Genomic DNA, 21,568 nt, shown 5'->3' with positions numbered 1-21,568 from the left:
TGACGGCTTTTGGGCTCAGAGATTTGCGTCTGTCAAACAACAAAGCCCTTCACGATCTTTGAGTTCTGTGGAATCTCGAAACTCTCTCACCATCTACTTTTTGTCTCACCTGTTTTCTCGGAGTCAGACACTCGTGCGAGATCAGGCGACATATAGTAGCCCTGAGTTTCTTGTTGACGAAGTCGGTTGCGTTTATACACCCCGATGATCGTGTAACATGAGACCAGGTTGGACTGTCAGGCATTCTTCCTTCGGGACTGAATCGCCTTTTTGCTCCTTGCTCCTTTCTCCTGGCACCAGAAGCTCGAGTCAGGAGTTGATTCGCTGACGACATTGGGTTGCGTTGATACACCCCCCAAGGTTTGCTTAGATTGAATCGCCCAGGCAGTCCAGACACTCATCCTTCAGCGAAGAATAGGGCCTTATGGTCTTCAGGGTACAGCCTTGCTGTCCTTGATTCGTCTGACCTGGTCAAACTGGGTCGGTCACCTGACTTTAGTACAGACGGACTGACTGTGCATGTCCAGATCGAAGCTTTCAATATGGAACTTAGACGTAGTCTGAAGTTCTTGATGTCAAAGCATTCGAACCTCTCCTACCTGTTAACTTCTTGCATGTGATCAGGAAGGCCTTCTTCTAACCACCCTAGATACGACAAAGAGGGTTAGTGAGATTTTAAGCCATCGTCACAAGTTTTGCTTTAGAGAACACAAGGCGGTGTGCTTTCTAAGCCTTTCGTTGTGGCCTAAGAATGGAAAACCCGTTTTGTCCTTGGGCCAGGAGCTTGGAAGCAAGGATGGCACAAGTTAGTGGGCAGGAGCCAGAGAGAGTCCTGTCCCCTGTCAGGTCTCTCAAGTTTTATCTACATAAAACTCAAGAAAGTCGAAGTCATTCTGGCAATCTGCAGTGTTCCGAAAAAGACCAGACTTGCCCATATCGAAGAACACCCTGGCTTTAGTGTTAAGGAGTTCTTTCAAAAATGCTCCTTCGTTGTGTTTGCACAAAGATTTGAAATCTTTTGATCTGAATGCTCACGAGGTGAGGGCGCGGCCTCGAAGCATTTCAACAGAGCATGGCACTCAGCAGCATCCTGAGTACCATGTTTTAGCGAAGCAACTCTGTGTTCACTTCACACTCCCTGCGAGATGTGAAGATGGCATATGAGATCTGCTGCTCGCTAGGGCCATACGTGTCTGCAGACACAATCTTGGGGGCAAGAAGTACCACTCATCCTATCCTGTAGAAAATGGTTAGGAAGAGCTCTTAATTTAGTTGTTGAGTCGCCGACAACGGCGACTTCTTAATTCTTAAGCCTTAGTTAACACACCTTAACTTTGGCTAGGTTGGTCAGGTGGTGATATATATATTTATATATATATATTTATTTTACTTAGCCCTCATGGTATGGTCAATATGGTCTAGTCACATTGTGGTCACGCCCCCGTTGACAGATCATCTGGAGTGCACCAGCTTTATAGGTCTCTACCTCGCTGGCAACTCTAGTAAAGCAGAAGCAGACTTGGGTGACAGTAATCACGAAGTCGGCTATGCTAACAGGTGGAACCAAGATGTAAATCATCTGCATGCATTTGTTTCCCAAAATCCTTCTATTCTGTCCCTTCCCACCTCCAACGGTGGGATTCAGCTATATATATATCTGACAGGTAAGTTTCATGAACAAAATGATATTGTTATGATACAATAAAGGTTGTTCATACTTACCTGGCAGATATATATAATCAAGTACCCACCCACCTCCCCTCAGGGGACAGTGGAAATAAAAATTATGAATAGAAAATGGGAATGGTTCCTGATACCCGCCTCCCAGCGGCGGGAATGGGTACTAACCACCTGGCCGACCACTGCGTGTGTCGGAAGTTTTTTAAATTCTGTCGGACTTCAGAAAATACAGCTATATATATATCTGCCAGGTAAGTATGAACAAACTTTATTGTATCATAACAATATCATTTTTAAAAAGTTGCTATACTACTTCCATGCTTTTAAGAGACTTAATTTGTAAGGGATAAGAAGAAAGAGTCAAGGTCAAAGTCAGCTGCTGCTAAATTTGAAAAATTGTTACCAATCTTGGATGACATCCAGCTGTCACCAGAGGTTTCCACATATACTACAAGACTTCAGGCTCGTATATGTAGGAAAATTGTCTTAAGAATTTACTATGTTTGTTAGCTGTGCCATCATTTATAGATGCTAAATCACAATTATTTTCTTTCTTTTAACAGTGGTATTTACAGCGAGTCCCCAGATTATGGCTGTGTCCAGTCCTTAGTGAAGCTTAGCCTAGATGATGCCTTGCGACATCATAGGCATTCTGAGGTATGTATTGCTTTCATGTTTTGATTTTTCAGACAGGATAAAATACACATTGTAGTTTATCACGGGTTACTTATGTAAGTGACTTGGTGAAGTGAACCATATTTATTATGGTTTCTGACAACAACTTGAATTTGTAGCATTAGGGTACTTTTTTTTTGTTTTCAGTTAATAATAGTTTTTACAAATTCTTTGCCAGGCAAAAGAGTGGTCCAGTGATGGCCGTTTACCCAGTGATTCCAAGAGAGTGCAGTTTGATAGTAAAAACTCAGTGGGATCATTTTCATTCAGTGATGATCGGTTGGGTCTCAGTTCTCAGGATAATTTTTCAACCATACGTGCCAATACGTGTGTCTATAAAGGTAGTTCTTTTTGTGTTTAAAGTTCAACAACTGGTGTATATTTGTATTATACAATCAGGAAAAGAAAAGACTATAAATTAATATGTGGAATGTTTCCTTTTGAACAGGGAGATGGCAGTATGAACTAATGTTAGGAACTAAGGGAGTAATGCAGGTTGGTTGGGCTACAATGAATTGTCATTTTTCAAAGGAAAAAGGTGTAGGTAAGTAATCTGCAAGTTACTTTTAGGTTATACCCTGTGTTCATGTATTTGTTCAGTATTGTATTTACTTCAAAATTGGTCCGGGAGAAAGGTTGCTGCTTATGTTAGAATGCAGCCATATAGATTTCATTACAATTATGTAAAGAACATCTTATCATGACATCCCCTGGGGTTATCCTATCATCTCCTTTACTTTGGGGAATCTACTTGGGGAAGACCCATGTTGGACCTCTTTATTACTCGGTTCGACAGAAAGCTTGAGGTGTACTGTTCACTGGTCTCAGATCTGTTCGCTGGGGCAGAGGACTCCCTTCCACATTCTTGGAATAACCTGGAAGTTTGCACCTTCCCTTGTTCTGCCTGATCCATTATATCCTGAACAGAGTACCTAATGAGTTCCAAGAATCTCAGGATGACCCTCGTAGCTCCTTTGTGGCTGCCAGCAGAGTGGTTCCTGGGTCTCCTATCTCTTCTCTCAGAAATGCCAAGAGAGATTCTACCTTAGCACAACTTTCTCTGTCATCTTCATGTGAAGAGGTACAATACCACGAATTGGCAAAGTCTTTAACCCTTCACGTTTGTAGTCTGTCCAGTATCTCTTTCGAGCGAGAGATCTTTCTCACAGAGCAGCAACTCAGGTGTCCAGCTACTTCAGATCTTTGTCAGCCATGTACGAGGGCAAATAAGCCATCTGCTGAGATTGGTGTCGTCAGTGGGAGTGAGGAGTGGTGGCAACCCCATTCATGTGGCTGACATGTTTTGCTGCTTGAACAGATAAAGTTTGCTTTGACTTCCTTATATGCAGTGAATCTGGACATGTTACATTGTATTTAAACCCAATGGACTGAGTGATGGATATCCACATATCTAACATCCTAAAGGCTTAGGTCCTTTTTAATAGATCCTCATTTCTAAGGAGAATGATCAGGTGTACTGGAGGTTCAGGATTCTCATACCACTCTCCAAGCATGAGTCTTTCTTAACGTTAAGACAAAAGGTTTGTTCTGCATTTGAACAAATAACACATTTTCAGTTAAATTGTATTTTTTCATAGCTAACAAATCTGTTATGTCTAGGTCCAAGCATGGTCTCCGACTCGCTTCCACCTCAGCTACATATCAGATGCCAGATGTCACAGATTCGTTGCAGTTACAGTTTTTGTTGTTGTTTTTAATCAGTTTCCAGCTGGCACCAGAAGATTTATCCTAATGTAAAGTCTCAGGTTTGTTAGCCATGAAAAATACAAATTAATAAAAAAATATGTCATTTTTTCATAAAGCAAGATCTCATTGGCTTCATAGACTTTGGATGTGTCTTTTTCAAAATGTTTGACATGTCTTCATTTCAACTATAGAAACCTTGTTGAGTTCAGTGGGCTTGAAGATATGAGAAAGCAGACAATGTCTTTTCAGAGGGAAGGCAGACATCGTAAATGTCTAATTATGTGAAGGTTTAAGCTTATTAAAAAAAAAAATGAAATTCATCACTATAATTCCTTTGTAACTAGGGGGAAAATCTTTAAATGAAGCAGATGCATGAAAAAAATGAAATACTTGTACATTTAAAGTTGCTTACTTCCATGCAAACATTAGCAAAGCTACAGAATTGAGCAGGTGTCATTAAAAGTTGTGATGGCCAGTACATTAGGGGGGAAAAGTGGGAAGTTTGAAATATGATAATTAAAATATCTGTATTTTAGGTAGAAATGGAGTAATATTACGAAATGAAACATTGATAATAAAAAATTGCATGTCTCATGTTGGTCCTTATTAGTGTTAGAGCCCTTAAGAACTCTAGGATGTTATAGGAGTGCCATCAGAGAGAATATCCTTATAATTTGTTGATAGACTCATTAGCATATCATGGGCATGAATTTATTTAGACTCATTAGCATATCATGGGCATGAATTTATTTCTGGATACATGTTCCAAGCTCTTTAAATGTCTGATCTGTATTGTCATTATTTAGTAACTTATTGTATTACACCATTTTAATGTCCTTTAATTTTTTTTACATATAATTGGTATACATGATTAACTTATTCCTTTAATTTTTAATATATACCGCTTCATTTGTTTTTAAGGGGACACTCCTGATTCCTATGCATATGATGGTAACCGTCAACGCAAGTGGAATGTTGCGACTTACAAATATGGAGCCATGTGGCAGTGTGGTGATATAATATCTAGTACACTTGACCTGGATAGGGGAATTGTCAAATTTTACAGGTAAGATCATAGGTCTGTAATTCATTATCAGATCAAGTACTTTTTGGTGTTCCTTTTTTTAAGGTCTGGGAAGCAAACACTAAATGTTTTATTTATATTTTTTAATGTATTATTTTATTATTTTTTTGGGAAACAATAAAATGATAATATATTATTTACTAATTTTATAAGAGTAACTTACCCAGTAATTACTTAGATATGAGTTTCCACTTGACGCAGTTAGGTCTACATCTGTTGGTTTGGACTTTAGTTTTTCCTCCCATTGGTGGATTATTTTTGGTAGCTGTTCAGCGTTATTGTTGACTTTTTCCTTATTTGTGACAGTCAAATATTATTTTGACTGTTTTGCTAGGTTAGATGTCTGACTTTAGCACTTCTGGTTTATGGTATTGCAGAAAAGGCTGCAATACCTGTGTGGCAGGATCACAAGCTAGGAAAAACAAGTTGCAAAACCCTCCCCACATTAACCTAATCACTCCTGCTACCCAACCCACCCCAGTCACACTTTCTTCTTTACACAACAAAATACATGCAGGACAATTGACCTATAGCTACGAAAAACAAAATGAAAACAAAAACAACACACGTACTTACCAACTCTCCAGATACTCTGGGCTATCCTGTGCTGTGCACTGGTCGAGGTCACAAGAGATACCAACAACAACAACCAAGGACCACAACCCAATAACAACAACAACAACAACCAAGGACAACAACAACAATCAAGGAACAACCATAACTCGACACAACAACAAAACTCAACAACACAACAACAAAAAAGGAACAATCACAACCCAAGACCTCTGCACAAACCACAAACAACACAAAAAAACAACAGCACAAAGGGCAACCCACACACCTACCAACAACATCAAAGAATAACAACAGCTCACCAATAACAACCCTTAACAACTCACAACCACACCAAGGAACCACAACAGCTCCCCAACAACAACCCTCAACCACAACAACTCACATATAACTCAACAGGAACTCGCAAGCACAACAATGCCAACACAGGCACAACAACTCTAATCAACTACTAATATCAAACCCAACAACAATCAGCAACAAACCAATAACAATTCGAAAACACACCACTTGACTGACTATAGCTATCAATGTCTTCACAGACCACTGCCGACACTACTGTCTCTCACCGCTTCTGACTAAAGACTGACTCAAAAATAACTCAGAACTCTGATCTCTACCAGCAGACAACCCAGCCAGAATTCACTAACAGCCAATACAGTCATTAACTATCCATACAGCAATTACACCCTCTCTCTCTCTCTCTCTCTCTCTCTCTCTCTCTCTCATCCTCTCTCTCCGTCTCGTCTCTCTCTCTTCTCTCTCTCTCTTCCTCTCTCTCATCTCTCTCTCTCTCTCTCTCTCACACACAGACGTTGTCAAATGGAACTCCATAACTCCTCCATACCTGGATGACTTAAAGCGAACTATTATTCTCGCCCTTTGTACAAATTGCAAAGGACAGATTTGTAATATTAGTTTGACCTGCGACGAGTGTATGGACTGGACAGAACAGAAATGGAAAACTACCATCCCATTTAGCAAAGTTAGAAAGGGAACGTGAGATGAAGGCAGCTGCTAAAACCGGTGGTAAGATAGCATCTGGCCAGGTATTAACTCCTATTGCTAGTAATAAGAATGTTGCTTTGTCTCCCCCTTTACCTATTCCTATTACTCCTGGATCTGTTCATTCACAAAGACCACATACTCCTTCTCTTGCCCCCACTCTTCCGAATCCGACCACTTTGCCAGCCTCAAAAGTAAGTTGGATCAAAGGTTCAATATACTAGTTGATCTGAACTAAGTCTGATGGCTCCTGCGATGGATGTTTTTTTCTTCCTGACCACGATTAACACGGAGACCGATCAGCTTTTAGTCAAATATAAAAATGGGAGACTGAAGGCCAAATACAACTTAAGGGAAAAATCGTAAGGAAACTCCGAGAGTTGAATTTATAAGGGAATGTATTTATACTTAACATTACTCTTCTGATTTCAATGCGCCAATAAGGATGCTAATGACCGTCACATAGGGCCAAATGCTGGGTTAAATGCTGGGAGCCATGAGCACGTGTCCAGGACATGTGGGACGATTCGAAATGGGCAGTGAACCAGGTAAAGGTCGAGAGAGGTCAACCACAACTCATTCAGGCGGTTAGGAAAAGACCGACGCGGATGCGTGGTCCTTGACCACTCTTCACCTGATATACGCACGCATTGTCAGCTCTCACAGGATATCTTGCTTTCAACTGTGATTTAACTGGATCCAGCTATGCACTAGAAATTATCCTATTGTTAATACCTGAGGTTAGTAGCTATGAAAAATACAACTTGTCTTGGAAAATTGATAATTTTCTGGCCCAGAGTAGAAGGACAGGGAAAATCCACCTTCACAGCAGGAATTTGCAGTAGGCCTTCAATACAAACATCGTATAAATAAGTGTGCGACAGGGGTGGGGCGGAATGGGTATGAGCTTAACATAAATCGTAAGATTACTCAGAGGGCAAAGAAAGACTGAATTACTGTTCAAAATATTACTGTACTGAAAGGGGGAGGAAATTGAACACAGTCACTTCCTAGGTGACCACACTTCTTAAACCCAGATATCTTCTAAGGGAGCACAGCTGTGGGAATTATTGAACCACTATGGAGGATCACACAAACACTGACGAAAAAAGGGGGAAATGAAAGCAAATAGAAGTAGATTGCCACTACAGATTCGTACTGTACCTTTCTCCTGGGATATTGCTTTGTGATAGAGTAGACAAAGGGCGCAGATAACTCCAAGGGTGACGACAAGAGCAAGGCCTGCCATGTGAGGGCACACAAACGTGTGGGGAGGGCGGCCGGGTGTGCAGCCAAACTGGGTTGTGGATGCCCGGATCTGATCTGGGCGTGAGTGAGGCTGATTTATTAATCTGGCTGACTTATCTCTCGGATCTTGGGATCAACGTATGTAGTATTGGTATTTCTGGAAAAGTACGAACCGGGGCAGCACAGGAGAGACAAGAGAGATGGGATGCGTGAGAGAGAGAAAAAAACTTATCAGAACCCCTATCGTGAACTTAAATTTATATAATTATATAATAAGAGACTAAAGACAATAAACAAATGAAATGTTAACAAAACACAATAGAAGCTTGCAAGTCGGTCAGTGGAGGGCTGCTTTGGTAGTTATCTGTCAGGATTTTAAACATTCACTCTATACCTCGGATGATAAGAACACCAACCACCCAAGGATACAAAACTGAAAGTTACTGACACCTTCCGACAACTCCATCTATTGACAAGTTTGTTCAAGGCTTCTTAAGACAATACTTCGACTCATTGACCCATTCAACGAAAATATTTCTTGTGACCAATGCCTTTTTATTGGCCTTCCACATCATAGGCAATTTATCCTTTATGACATTGTTTTTCTTAACACTTGGGGAGTTTAAGAGTGATACACATTAGGGGCTTCACTTTGAAATCCCCACTGGCATTCCCACAGACCAAGAGTGTTAGCCTATCCTTCATAGGCTTATGCCCTGGCAATGAACTTTCCTCTGGGATTTTTTTTCCAAAATAGGCCTGTCTCATCCCAATTGAAGACCTGTTGTGCGAGGAATCCTATAGCCTCAAGATGCTCTGAATTCACCAACGAATTCTTTGGCGGCATGTTTATCCGAACTTGCAGCCTTCCCATGCCATGTTATGGATGCCTGTACGCTTTCTGAATTTTTCAAACCAGCCTCTGCAGACCTTGAAGTCACTGAGCATCACTAGCTGTTGGCATTTTCTTACTTAAATCAGCATGCAACATCCTAGCTTTCTCAAAAATGATCACTTCAGACACACTATCCCCCACTAACTGTTTTTCATTGATCCACACTAACAACAGCTTCTCAACATCTTCCATTAGTTGTGTTTTCTGTTTCTATAATGATGTGATCCCTTTTGCAACATCAGTTGCCTTGGTTTCATGTTTCTTTGCTAGGATAGAGCTAATTGTCGACACTGACTTGCCATACATCCTAGCGAGATCAGCTACACGTGCACCACTTTCATACTTCGCTACAGGTTCGTTCTTGAAATCTATAATATTTCTGGTCTTTTTTTAAAAATAAACATCATTACAGCTAATTGAGATGTAAAAAAAAATAGTGTATTCTGTTACATAAGCACATAAAACTGTTTTGTTATTTACTGCAGTAGATTATGTACAGTCATAGTTCTACATACGAAAGTCCCTATGTACGAAAAATCCAGGTTACGAAGGCAAGGACAAGGATTTTTTGCTTCTGTGTATGAAAATAATTCAGGTCCCAAAATGGTGTACTGTAAAGTCTGAGATTCGCCTGGGCTGTCGAGAACAATTTTAAAACTTGCGCGCCGCCAACTCAGTAGACTCACCACCATCCTCTCACCTCTCCCATGGACCATTTCGTTTCGGCAGCGTTATCGTACACACATGGAATTTGTTCATTCACGTAGATTTCGTTCGTTAACGTAAATTCGTGTTAGTGATTTCGTAAAGTTTAGTGTTAATGTTTTCTGCCATTTTTTAATGTGTTTAATAAAGTTAAGTATTCATGTTTTCTTCCGTTTGTCCTCCTCTGTCGCCACTTTCGGACATTGCCTCACTCGAAAAGTAAGGTTCCACATTTTACTACATACATAAGTACATGTACATACAGTATTTCTTGTACCCTGTACAATATAAAAATGGGAGACTGAAGGCCAAATACAACTTAAGGGAAAAATCGTAAGGAAACTCCGAGAGTTGAATTTATAAGGGAATGTATTTATACTTAACATTACTCTTCTGATTTCAATGCGCCAATAAGGATGCTAATGACTGTCACATAGGGCCAAATGCTGGGTTAAATGCTGGGAGCCATGAGCACGTGTCCAGGACATGTGGGACGATTCGAAATGGGCAGTGAACCAGGTAAAGGTCGAGAGAGGTCAACCACAACTCATTCAGGCGGTTAGGAAAAGACCGACGCGGATGCGTGGTCCTTGACCACTCTTCACCTGATATACACACGCATTGTCAGCTCTCACAGGATATCTTGCTTTCAACTGTGATTTAACTGGATGAAGCTATGCACTAGAAATTATCCTATTGTTAAGACCTGAGGTTAGTAGCTATGAAAAATACAACTTATCTTGGAAAATTGATAATTTTCTGGCCCAGAGTAGAAGGACAGGGAAAATCCACCTTCACAGCAGGAATTTGCAGTAGGCCTTCAATACAAACATCGTATAAATAAGTGTGCGACAGGGGTGGGGCGGAATGGGTATGAGCTTAACATAAATCGTAAGATTCCTCAGAGGGCAAAGAAAGACTGAATTACTGTTCAAAATATTACTGTACTGAAAAGGGGAGGAAATTGAACACAGTCACTTCCTAGGTGACCACACCTCTTAAACCCAGATATCTTCTAAGGGAGCACAGCTGTGGGAATTATTGAACCACTATGGAGGATCACACAAACACTGACGAAAAAAGGGGGAAATGAAAGCAAATAGTAGAAGATTGCCACTACAGATTCGTACTGTACCTTTCTCCTGGGATATTGCTTTGTGATAGAGTAGACAAAGGGCGCAGATAACTCCAAGGGTGACGAGGGCACACAAACACTGTATTTACAGGTACATTAATGGTTAGGTTAGGTATTGAATGGTCCAAATTGTTGTATTTCATTGTTTATTGGTCAATTTAGCTTTATTATAAAATTTACTGCGGTGTTTTTGTAGGGCTTGGAACAAATTAGGCAATTTACATGTAAAACGTAGTTCTGGATACGAAAAAATCAGGTTTCGAAGGCTGCTTCGGAATGGATTAATTTTGTAACCTGAGGCACTACTGTACGTGTATTATAGAACTGTGGATAATAAAAGTATTTGACAAAAGTCTCGCAATATTGTACCGTCGACCCACGCTATTCACAGACTCACGTATTTGTAGATATTTTATGAAACTTGTATTACCATTATTCACGGGAAATTCACATATTCACAGTATTTTTCTATTGTCATATGAGTTTCACTTTTTGTGATAAAACTATTAAAAAAGATAAATTATAAGATTTTTGTGGGTTTTTTTTTGAGTTTGAACTAACAAAATATGCAGTTTGTTCATGAAACTTACCTGTCAGATATATATATAGCTGTATTTTCTGAAGTCCGACAGAATTTAAAAACTTCCGGCACACGCAGTGGTCGGCCAGGTGGTTAGTACCCATTCCCGCCGCTGGGAGGCAGGTATCAGGAACCATTCCCATTTTCTATTCATAATTTTTCTGTCGCCGGTGCTGGAAACACCTGTTTTCAGTACCTCCGTCTTAGGATTTTGGAAACTTTATTGCCGCCAAGTATCCTAATTGTCTTTTGATTTATTTACTTGGATTTGTGGCTAGGTATATGCTATCTTAAATTGTTTTGAATTTGATTCATTTTTGCATAAGATATCTGAATCTAGTTAGGCTAGTTTCAGAGGGTGTTGTCTGCAAAGATAGGGTGTGGCTACCTAAAGCTTCGGTAGATCCGCACTTGGTATGCACGAGGGGTATGGGTCTTGCTTCTTTGTTGAGATTTGTCATGTAAGGAGGGTGAGACTTTGTCTAATTCCGTAAGGAAGACGTATGATTCGTATGTACGCAATTAATCAGTAAACAAAAGTCAGGGTAGTGAACCTGCTAACCTTCCTCTAGACTTTATTTTGCCTAACCCTGTAGTATGGCCTACGGGCTATGAATATGTCTGCGAGAGGTGCTCGCTCTTCTTCATTGTTGTGAAGAGTGCTACTTCTGTAATTGTTTCTCCTAACCCTGTATTGTTGCCTTCGGGCACTAATCAGTGTCTGTAGAGGGTATTGCCCTTTCTCTGATACTCTATCGATTCGTAACTTAGAATCGAAAGTGCTTGCTTGAGAGAGCAAAAGTGAAGTGGCTAAGTGCAATGACAGTGCCCCTTGTGTAGTGGAGGGTTCAGATCGGCCTTATTTCGCCTCTAGGCCGGGACCTCTGCTTGACTCCCAGGACCCGGGGAGAGAGCATGTCGAAAGCCGAAGGAGGGTTACGAGGAACCCCCACCGATCTGGCGTGCCTTCGGCAGTATCTGATGAAACTCCTCAGGCTGCCAAAGTGCGTGCACGTGCACGAATCCTGAAGGATTGCTTCTCGTCCTCCGAAGCGTCCTCCCCGTGCAGGGGTTGGAGCTTTCGGAAGGACTCGCGCCCTCTAAATAGAAGCTTTATAGAAGAGGACGCTTCACGTCCTCTCTCTCTCTCTCTCTCTCTCGTTATGCGTTTCAGTGAGAAGTAAGAAGGCGAACGTCGCCTGATCACGTGTACGTCTTTCCACCGAGAAATAAGAAAAAGAAGTCATAGTAGCAGGATGCTTTTGAGAGCGGACGTCCGAGCTTTGTTTCTGTGAGAATAAGACGTTCCCTCGCCCCTCGTATTCTCACACGATCAACCCTTCTCCTGAGACTGCTTCGTGCAGTCGGATTTCTCTCCGAAATGTATCTCGCTCTTCCCTGAAGGCAGTTTCTCTCGCTTGTTTTGACGCCTGTCGGGAGTGTGACGCTTTTCTGCACGCTTCTTTTGACGCTCGGCTTGGACGGAACACTCGGATGGACGGCAGGCGCGCGCGGGTGCACGCCAAGCGCGCACCAGTGGACGCCGAGCGCGCGCGCCAGTGGACGCCGAGCGCACGCCAGGTGGGTCGCCTGGCTGAACGTTTCTGTTGAACTCTTCAAGCTCTTGTTTACGATTTGGGCCTAAAGAATTTTTACCTCTACCTTCGGTGATACCTTCTACCCCACCTGCAAAGAATGTGAAGTAAGCAGTGCTTTGGAGGAAGCTTAAAGTGGGCAAACAACTTCGTCTTCGAAACCCAGCAAGACCTCGGGTTTCGTGAATTCAAGAGGTCTCTGTCAATTAATATTGCTTTTCGCAAAGGTGGATGGAGTTAAGGAAAGCTCAAGGGAAGATCTCGTTTGCTCTACCGCAGTCAAGACTTTGCGATAAGGCAGTTACGGGTTATGTAAAAGCTCGACGTCCTCCTCGTCATGATGCTCGAAAACGTTCGGTAAGAATCTTGCAAAGGCACTCATCAAGAGGACGCTCTTCAGGAAAGCGCAAGACACAACTTCCTTTGCCATACTGCCAATAAAATTAAGGTTGCAAGCTTTTTAGTCCATCTGAAGGGACTTTTCAGATGATAGATTTTGTTAGTTCCTAGTCGGGACGACGCTGCCGAAGTTGAACATCAGGGTCCACCTGCCGTAAGCCCAGTCTCTTAACAGGATTCTTGCCCCTTCCTCGATTGATACGGGAATCGGAAAACTAATATGCTCGACTTCCTGGATTACCTTTTGTCAATTCAGTGACTTTCCCCCATTGACAATATACTATCGTTTTGTCAAGTAAGTGGGTATCCCCTCATTGACAAAATATCTCTCTGTCCCGTAAATGGGTTAGTTTGCATTGACAAACATCTCAATAACTTTATATTGTGTAAGCGGTTAAGCTCTTTTTGACTAGATTCGGAAGAGCTCTCATTCATCAATCACAGACTCGTACAAGAAATAGACTTGTAGACTACGTCAATGAACGCTTATGTCCAATAACAGAAGAAGCTTGAGCTGTCCGCTTCGATTCTCTTAAGTTTTGTTCATGAAACTTGCCTGTCAGATATATATGTAGCTGTATTTCCGAATTCAGCTATAGGTATGTCTGCCAGGTGAGTATGAACAAACTTTATTGTATCATAACAATATATTTTGCCTTGCGTTATTTTCTACTGGTTGGTTCAAGTCATATACGCTTGCTGAAGTTACCTCTTTGGATGGCAACCGAGATGTCCATTGTCTATTATTTTAGCACATTTAATCGTTACTCCCGGCAGCCTTCCAGGAGTTTCCGATTTATCTTTTACCGTTGTATGGTAGTGTTATGACAAAACAAACGCAACTCTATATTTAGCGTTTTCTGTTTCGCTTAAATATACCAGCTTGAGAGTCTCTTTCTGCTTAAAAATAACGGACATATTTCTTCGTAGAATAGAGTAGCTGGCAACCAGGCATAACGGTAAGAGACGACGAGAGTAAGCTGCTGTCACTGTCCTCCAGTCCAACCGAGCCAGTAGCAGCTCGTTCGCTGTCATGCGCGGTAGGTTACGTCTCTCTCTCCTGCGGGATTGACTGACTAACCGTATCTTTGCCCTACAATCACGGACTTTAGCCTTAGATTGAGGGGATTTCTTACATGAATGAATAAACATTGCATTCGTTTTGCCTTACTATGTTCAACAGAGATATCTCTTTCTTCTTTCTGTGCTCGTTACCGCACGGTATAGGACTACGAGTCTACCGCAACATTGCACTATTATATGCTTTCCTGCTTAGGTAAAGCGCAGCCTTATTAGGGAAATAAGCATACTCGGTGAGGGAATGGATGAGCATGCTGGGGACCATTTCCTTCCTGAAGAAGTTTGTTTCCCTGAATAGACTGCAATTCAGACCTCTACAGTTTTTTCCTACCGGAAAACTGAAATTTTATCCAAGATCTAGGAATGATTCTGAACATATCTCAGTGCGTCAAGTATCACCTGAGGTAATAGAGAGAAGGTGCCGGACATCTGGAGAGGGTTTCAGATGTCCTGGAACATAATCTGAAAGAAGTGAAAGCAATTCGGTCGTCCCTCCAGTCCTCGAAACGAGTTTTTGGAACCAGTGGTCCAGTTCAACTCGGATATTCCACAGCTCTCTCATATCTTCAGAAGTATCTTTTCTCGGTCCCTGTTCGAGTTTACGAGAATGAACGTATTATAACAACAGGCATAGAACGTAACGATCCTCTAGAGGTTCGTTACAGGATTGCAAAAGTCCGTACGAATCTTCTCGATCGACGGCAGCAACTACTGACTTCCGAGTGGAATCTTTGTTTAGAAGTATGTTGAGAGTTGTGGAGACTTTAAGGACGTCCTTTCATTCCTCTCTTCGCTATGTTGAGGACGAAGAGGTTTCTTCTCTGCTCCCTTATTCTCGATCTGGGAGCGGTAGCATTAAACGCCATCCTATGGTATTGAACGGGGATGGATGTCTAGTCTCTTTTCCCCTTTTTCCAAACGCTTAGGAAATGTAATAAGATGATTTAAGACATCACAGGGAGCGACAATGACGCTGTTCGCCCCATGTTGGATTTCAAGATCCTGGATTCACAGAGGTCATGTCCTTCCTAGTTCATTTTCCAAGGACCTTTTCCGAGAGAGTCGGTCTACTCTAACACGAAAGGTACCTATAACCTCTCCGCTCTGAGTGACAGGAATAAGATTACCATCTTCCCTTTCCGTCTGAAGAATGGGATAAGCTGGCAGTCACAACTATTAAAGAATATGCAAATACAGTATGTTGTTGACGGCCTTTGGGCTCAGAGATTTGCTGCTTTCAAACAACAAAGCCCTTCACGATCTGTGGAATCTCGAAACTCGCTCACCATCTACTTTTTGTCTCACCTGTTTTCTCGGAGTCAGACACTCGTGCGAGATCAGGCGACATTTAGTAGCCCTGAGTTTTTTGTTGACGAAGTCGGTTGCGCTGATACACCCCCGATGATCGTGTAACATGAGACCAGGTTGGACTGTCAGGCATTCTTCCTTCGGGACTGAATCGCCTTTTTTGCTCTGCGCTCCTTTCTTCTGGCACCAGAAGCTCGAGTCAGGAGTTGCTCATGAGTTGATTCGCTGACGACGTTGGGTTGAGTTGATACACCCCCAAGGTTTGCTTAGCTTGAATCGCCCAGGCAGTCCAGACACTCATCCTTCAGCGAAGAATAGTGCATTATAGTCTTCAGGGTACAGCCTTGCTGTCCTTGATTCGTCTGACTGGTCACCTGGTCGGTCACCTGACTTTAGTACAGACGGACTGACTGTGCATGTCCAGATCGAAGCTTTCTATATGGAACTTAGATGTAGTCTGAAGTTCTTGATGTCAAAGCATTTCAAACCTCTCCTTTCTGTTAACTTATTGCACGTGACCAGAAAGGCCTATTTTCTAACCACTCTAGATACGACAAAGAGGGTTAGTGAGGTTTTAAGCCATCGTCAGAAGTTTTGGCTTTAGGGAACACAATGCTGTGTGTTCGCTAAACCTTCCGTTGTGGCCTAAGAATGGAAACCCGTCTAGTCCTTGGGCCAGGAGCTTGGAATCAAGGGATGGCACAAGTTATTGGGCAAGAGCCAGGGAGAGTCCTGTGCCCTGTCGGGGCTCTCAAGTTTTATCTACATAAAACTAAAGAAAGTCGAAGTCCTTCAGACAATCTGCAGTGTTCCGAAAAAGACCAGACTTGCCCATATCAAAGAACACCCTGGCTTTAGTGTTAAGGAGTTTTTTCAAAAAGGCTCCTTCATTGTGTTTGCACAAAGATTTGAAATCTTTTGATCTGAATGCTCACGAGGTGAGGGCGCGGCCTCGGAAGCATTTCAACAGAGCATGGCACTCAGTAACATACTGAGTACCACGTTTTAGCGAAGCAACTCTGTGTTCGCTTCACACTTCCTGCGGGATGTGAAGACGGCATATGAGATCTGCTGCTCGCTAGGGCCATACGTGTCTGCAGACACAATCTTGGGGGCAAGAAGTACCACTCATCCTATCCTGTAGAAAATGGTTAGGAAGAGCTCTTAATTTAGTTATTGAGTCGCCGCCAATAGCGACTTCTTAACTCTTAAGCCTTAGTTAAAACACCTTAACTTTGGCTAGGTTGGTCAGGTGGTGATATATATATATATATACAGGCGGTCCCCGGGTTACGACGGTTCCGGCTTACGACGTTCCGAGGTTACGACGCTTTTTCTTAAATATTCAATGGAAAAATCCGTCCTGGGTTACGACGCTTGTTCCGAGGTTACGATGCTGACGCTTCCGACGCTCCGAGTTAACGACGCTTTTAAAAAACTCATACTATGATAAAACTCCTTTATAGTTTAGCACAGTATATTATTAAAAATAAGTTTCTGGTTAGATTACAACAAAAATTTTGAAGGGTTATTATGATGATTTTCGACACTTTTTATGTCGTATTTTTCTATGTTTTTTAGTGACGCCTCATATGCGGAACTAGTTTCCGAGCGAATGAATACATACTAGCTTGCGGTGCGCAAAGTTTACATATAACAGTCCAAAAGCACAAATAATGAAAAAAATCATTGCTTGTTTCCAGTAATAATAACAAAACGAAGTTTCTGGTTAGATTACAATGAGAGAGAGAAGATAGAGAGAGAGAGACGAGAGAGAGAGGAGAGACAGAGAAGAGAGAGAGAGGCGTCTTCCGACGCTCCGAGTAAGGACAGAGGAAGTGTTCGTTCGTTAAACTGGCCTCTGACTCATGCCAGTAAATGTTTTGTTGATACTAATAATATAAGCCTATTTAAAGATACGTTTACTTTAATTAGTCTATATGATACGTAAATAGTAATCAACTGTTCTTGTAGCCCTCAAGATTTGGCAAAATCGAAGTATCCAAAGAGAGACATTATCCAGTACACTGGAACCTTGACATACGAATTTAATTTGTTCCGTTACGATCGTCGTATATCAAAACAGTTGTATCTCAAAGAATTTTTCCCATTTAAAATAATGTAATATGTATTAATCCGTTCTAGCGGTATGAAACCACACCTAAACACAGCTAAATTACATATATACACAATTTATACACAAATAAACGAGTAATAACACACATAATGATAAAATAACATAGCAATGTGATAAATGATAATAAATGTTAATAAAATCAATTAAAAAAAAAGAAAGGAATTTTACTTACCACAACGAAAGATGACGTGAGGCCAGCAGGGGGAAGAGGTAGGGAAGGGTGGCAGGGAACGATTTGTTCTCTTTTTATTTACGTATGTACACTAATAACTACGTAATAAACACAAATGAAATAACATTGCTAAACTAATTTTTATTTTTTTATTTTAATCAGTTTGTAGTTTAGAAATAATGGTGATGCCTTTGGAAGGTTTTATGCTTTGCTATAATTTCATGTTTTGCTTCCATCGAAATCATTTTCTTGGGTTTTTTCTTATCACCTGCTTTGTCTTTAGCTTTGAGACCCATGGTTAATAATAAAATAGACAAAATAACACGAAAAATAGGCGCAAATACAACGAACTAAACAACGACGTGTTAACATGCAGCACCAACAAACAAACAGACTGAACGCCATTTATCGGTCGCCTATACAACTAACACTCATCGCAAAATCGTATCTCAAATATTTCGTATATCAAAGCTTATATTTTCGCAAATTTTCTGTTGTATCTCAAAACATTCGTATATTAGGGCAATCGTATGTCAAAGTTCCAGTGTAATTTGATCAGAGAGAGAGAGAGAGACGCCTTGGCAACAATGGTCACCGTCTCGGGGATTGACGTAACATTTATTTTCTGAACAGATAGGACAGAGAAGTGTTCGTTTCATTAAACGGCCTCTGACTCATAAGCAGGAAATGTTTGTTGATACTAATATATAAGCCTATTTAAAGATACGTTTACTTTAATTAGTCTATATGATACGTAAATAGTAATCAGCTGTTCTTGTAGCCCTCAAGATTTGACAAAATCACTCCAGGTTGTACATAAAACTTCAAGAATGTAGTGTCACCAGAGGATTACAATAGTTTTTACCTTCAAGAACCAGCATTCTTTTATGAAAATAACTCCAGGTTGTACATAAAACTACAGGAAACAACATGTAGTGTAACCAAAGGATTACAAGTAAGGTTTTTATAACTTTTTATTAGTTTAAGACATATTTCCAAGCGTCGTTCCGGCTTACGACGATTTTCGGCTTACGACGCGTCTCAAGAACGGAACCCCCGTCGTAACCCGGGGACTGCCTGTATATATATTTTTATTTTATTTTACTTCTTAGCCCTTATGGTATAGTCAGTATGGTCTAGTCACATTGTGGTCACGCCCCCGTTGACAGATCATCTGGAGTGCACCAGCTTTATAGGTCTCTACCTCGCTGGCAACTCTAGTAAAGCAGAAGCAGACTTGGGTGACAGTAATCACGATGTCAGCTATGCTAACAGGTGGAACCAAGATGTAAATCATCCGCATGCATTTGTTTCCCAAAATCCTTCTATTCTGTCCCTTCCCACCTCCAACGGTGGGATTCAGCTATATATATATCTGACAGGTAAGTTTCATGAACAAAATGATATTGTTATGATACAATAAAGTTTGTTCATACTTACCTGGCAGATATATATAATCAAGTACCCACCCACCTCCCCTCAGGGGACAGTGGAAATAAAAATTATGAATAGAAAATGGGAATGGTTCCTGATACCCGCCTCCCAGCGGCGGGAATGGGTACTAACCACCTGGCCGACCACTGCGTCTGCCGGAAGTTTTTAAATTCTGTCGGACTTCAGAAAATACAGCTATATACATATCTGCCAGGTAAGTATGAACAAACTTTATTGTATCATAACAATATCATTTTTGAGCATTTTATTGGGGTTCTGAGTATTCATGGATCCTAACTATTAGAGGGGGGATGTCTGGTACGCATCCCCTGCGAATATGGGGTGCCCACTGTAGTTTGTATGGTATATGTAAATTTGATCAATTTTTGTATGACATCACCTATGATATTGCCTTTCACTTTTTTGAGACCTCTTTAGTAGCTTGAATGTTGAAATAAATGTTTGTAATTTATGGTAGCAATTAATGAAATTAACCCATAAACATAGAAGGATGGTGTTTTAATTTGGTCTTTGAATTATTTTTAAACAGGAATGGAAAACCACTCGGCACTGCCTTTGAGAATGTTAAAACAGGCCCTGGTTTAGCATACTTCCCTGCAGTTTCTTTGGCTTTGGGAGAAAACCTTACAGTCAATTTTGGAGCTACACCCTTACGCTACCCTCAAGCAGGGTACTTTCCTCTCGAATCACCGCCCACTACAGAAAAAGTAAAAGCACAGAAATGTATTGCGTGGCTCAAGAAACTTGTTCACATGTATCCTGATGAACAACAGGTAAGGAATATTTTTAAGTGTCATATAAGTACAGTGTTAAGTTTTGAAGTTACTTGCTTTTAATGTAATTTCAGTGTAATTTCAAAGTGATAATCAGGGTATATTTGGAAATTGGAAGAAGAAAACTGTGTAAATAAATGGCACACTCAAGAAAATATCTTTTTCAATCAAGGGTTTTGCCACTTATCGTAATATCCTCTTTCTTGGTAACCTTTCCTTCATGGTAGTGGCTCCCCAGAATTGCATTGCCTATATTAAGAGCTTCCAAAAGACTTTTGGTTGTCGATTAATTTTTTCACTATGTATAGTGTACTGTACATGCCTAAATAAGATACACATTATAAACTGCATATGAGTGTATCATCGTGAATGTTATGATAAAAATAAACACTCCACAGCAGGAGGTTCCACTTTTCAGTGTAATTCATTTTTTTTTAAACTTGAAGGGGAAAAAATGGAGAGCTTGAGCTTTTACACACCTAAACTGGAAAACCCATTTAGCTCATATGAAATTTTTATGCAAAAATGCATTATCTCTCACCAAACAGATCAACCTTGACATTACTGTACAATACAACTATTATGTGCAGTGCTCCCCCACTTGTGTGGTATTAGGTTCCAGAACCTGCTGTGGAAATGCAAATATCCCCCTCTAAAAATCCTTATAACTGGCTTACAATTGCCAAATACCCAGTATACCTCATAAATTAAAGTGCTTATATGTAATTGTCTATTTTAACATGTCATGCTTAATTTGATATTCAAACAAAAATATAATTTAAATTATCATACTAAAACAATTTAATATCATTTCAAACAAAAATACAATACAAACTATCATCCTAAGATTAGTAGCCTTTTACAACTGTTACTCTTAAATATATATGCCCCCTAAAATGCTTATAACAATGATTTACTCATTTTAAAATATTAACAGTAATGTAAACAGCAAAATATCTATAAAATGTTTAATACACATTAAATAAATCTTTAATACAGATTAAATAGATATGTCTTACAGAAAGTTTGACAACTATACTCTGTTTTATTCCATCTGTCCATCCGCCTGTGGTGTTTGGGCATGGTAATACTGCGTCCCGGGCTTTAAATAATAACCTATTTGGATTATTAACGGTATAATTCGCATACAGTAAATTATTAAAACACTTCAGTTGCAAATGTATACCGAGATATCCTTCTATTTACCTAAAACTTACACATAGCGTAACTATTTAAAGCCCGGGATGCAGTGTTACCATGCGCGACTGCCACAGGCGGATGGACAGATGGAAAAAAAGAGAGTATAATCAAGTTACCCTGTGTACTGTATACATAAGCTGTTTGTATTAATTCTTTCAAAAT

General features: G+C 40.6%; 1 protein-coding gene across 2 annotated transcripts in view; it reads left to right on the top strand.

Annotated features, from left to right (window-relative positions):
* LOC135217984 (E3 ubiquitin-protein ligase RNF123-like) overlaps positions 1–21,568 on the top strand; it is a 245,262-nt gene that overhangs the window by 54,704 nt on the left and 168,990 nt on the right. For both annotated transcript variants that reach the window (XM_064254111.1, XM_064254112.1), the window contains exons 4-8: positions 2,244–2,337; positions 2,534–2,696; positions 2,804–2,899; positions 4,984–5,128; positions 19,963–20,206. In XM_064254111.1, the coding sequence (XP_064110181.1) occupies positions 2,244–2,337; positions 2,534–2,696; positions 2,804–2,899; positions 4,984–5,128; positions 19,963–20,206 (742 nt within the window). The remainder of the gene's footprint in view (positions 1–2,243; positions 2,338–2,533; positions 2,697–2,803; positions 2,900–4,983; positions 5,129–19,962; positions 20,207–21,568) is intronic.

The sequence above is a fragment of the Macrobrachium nipponense genome, chromosome 9, assembly GCF_015104395.2.
Source record: "Macrobrachium nipponense isolate FS-2020 chromosome 9, ASM1510439v2, whole genome shotgun sequence".
Classification (NCBI taxonomy): Eukaryota; Metazoa; Arthropoda; class Malacostraca; order Decapoda; family Palaemonidae; genus Macrobrachium; species Macrobrachium nipponense.
This window is presented reverse-complemented; position numbering and strand designations above follow the sequence as displayed.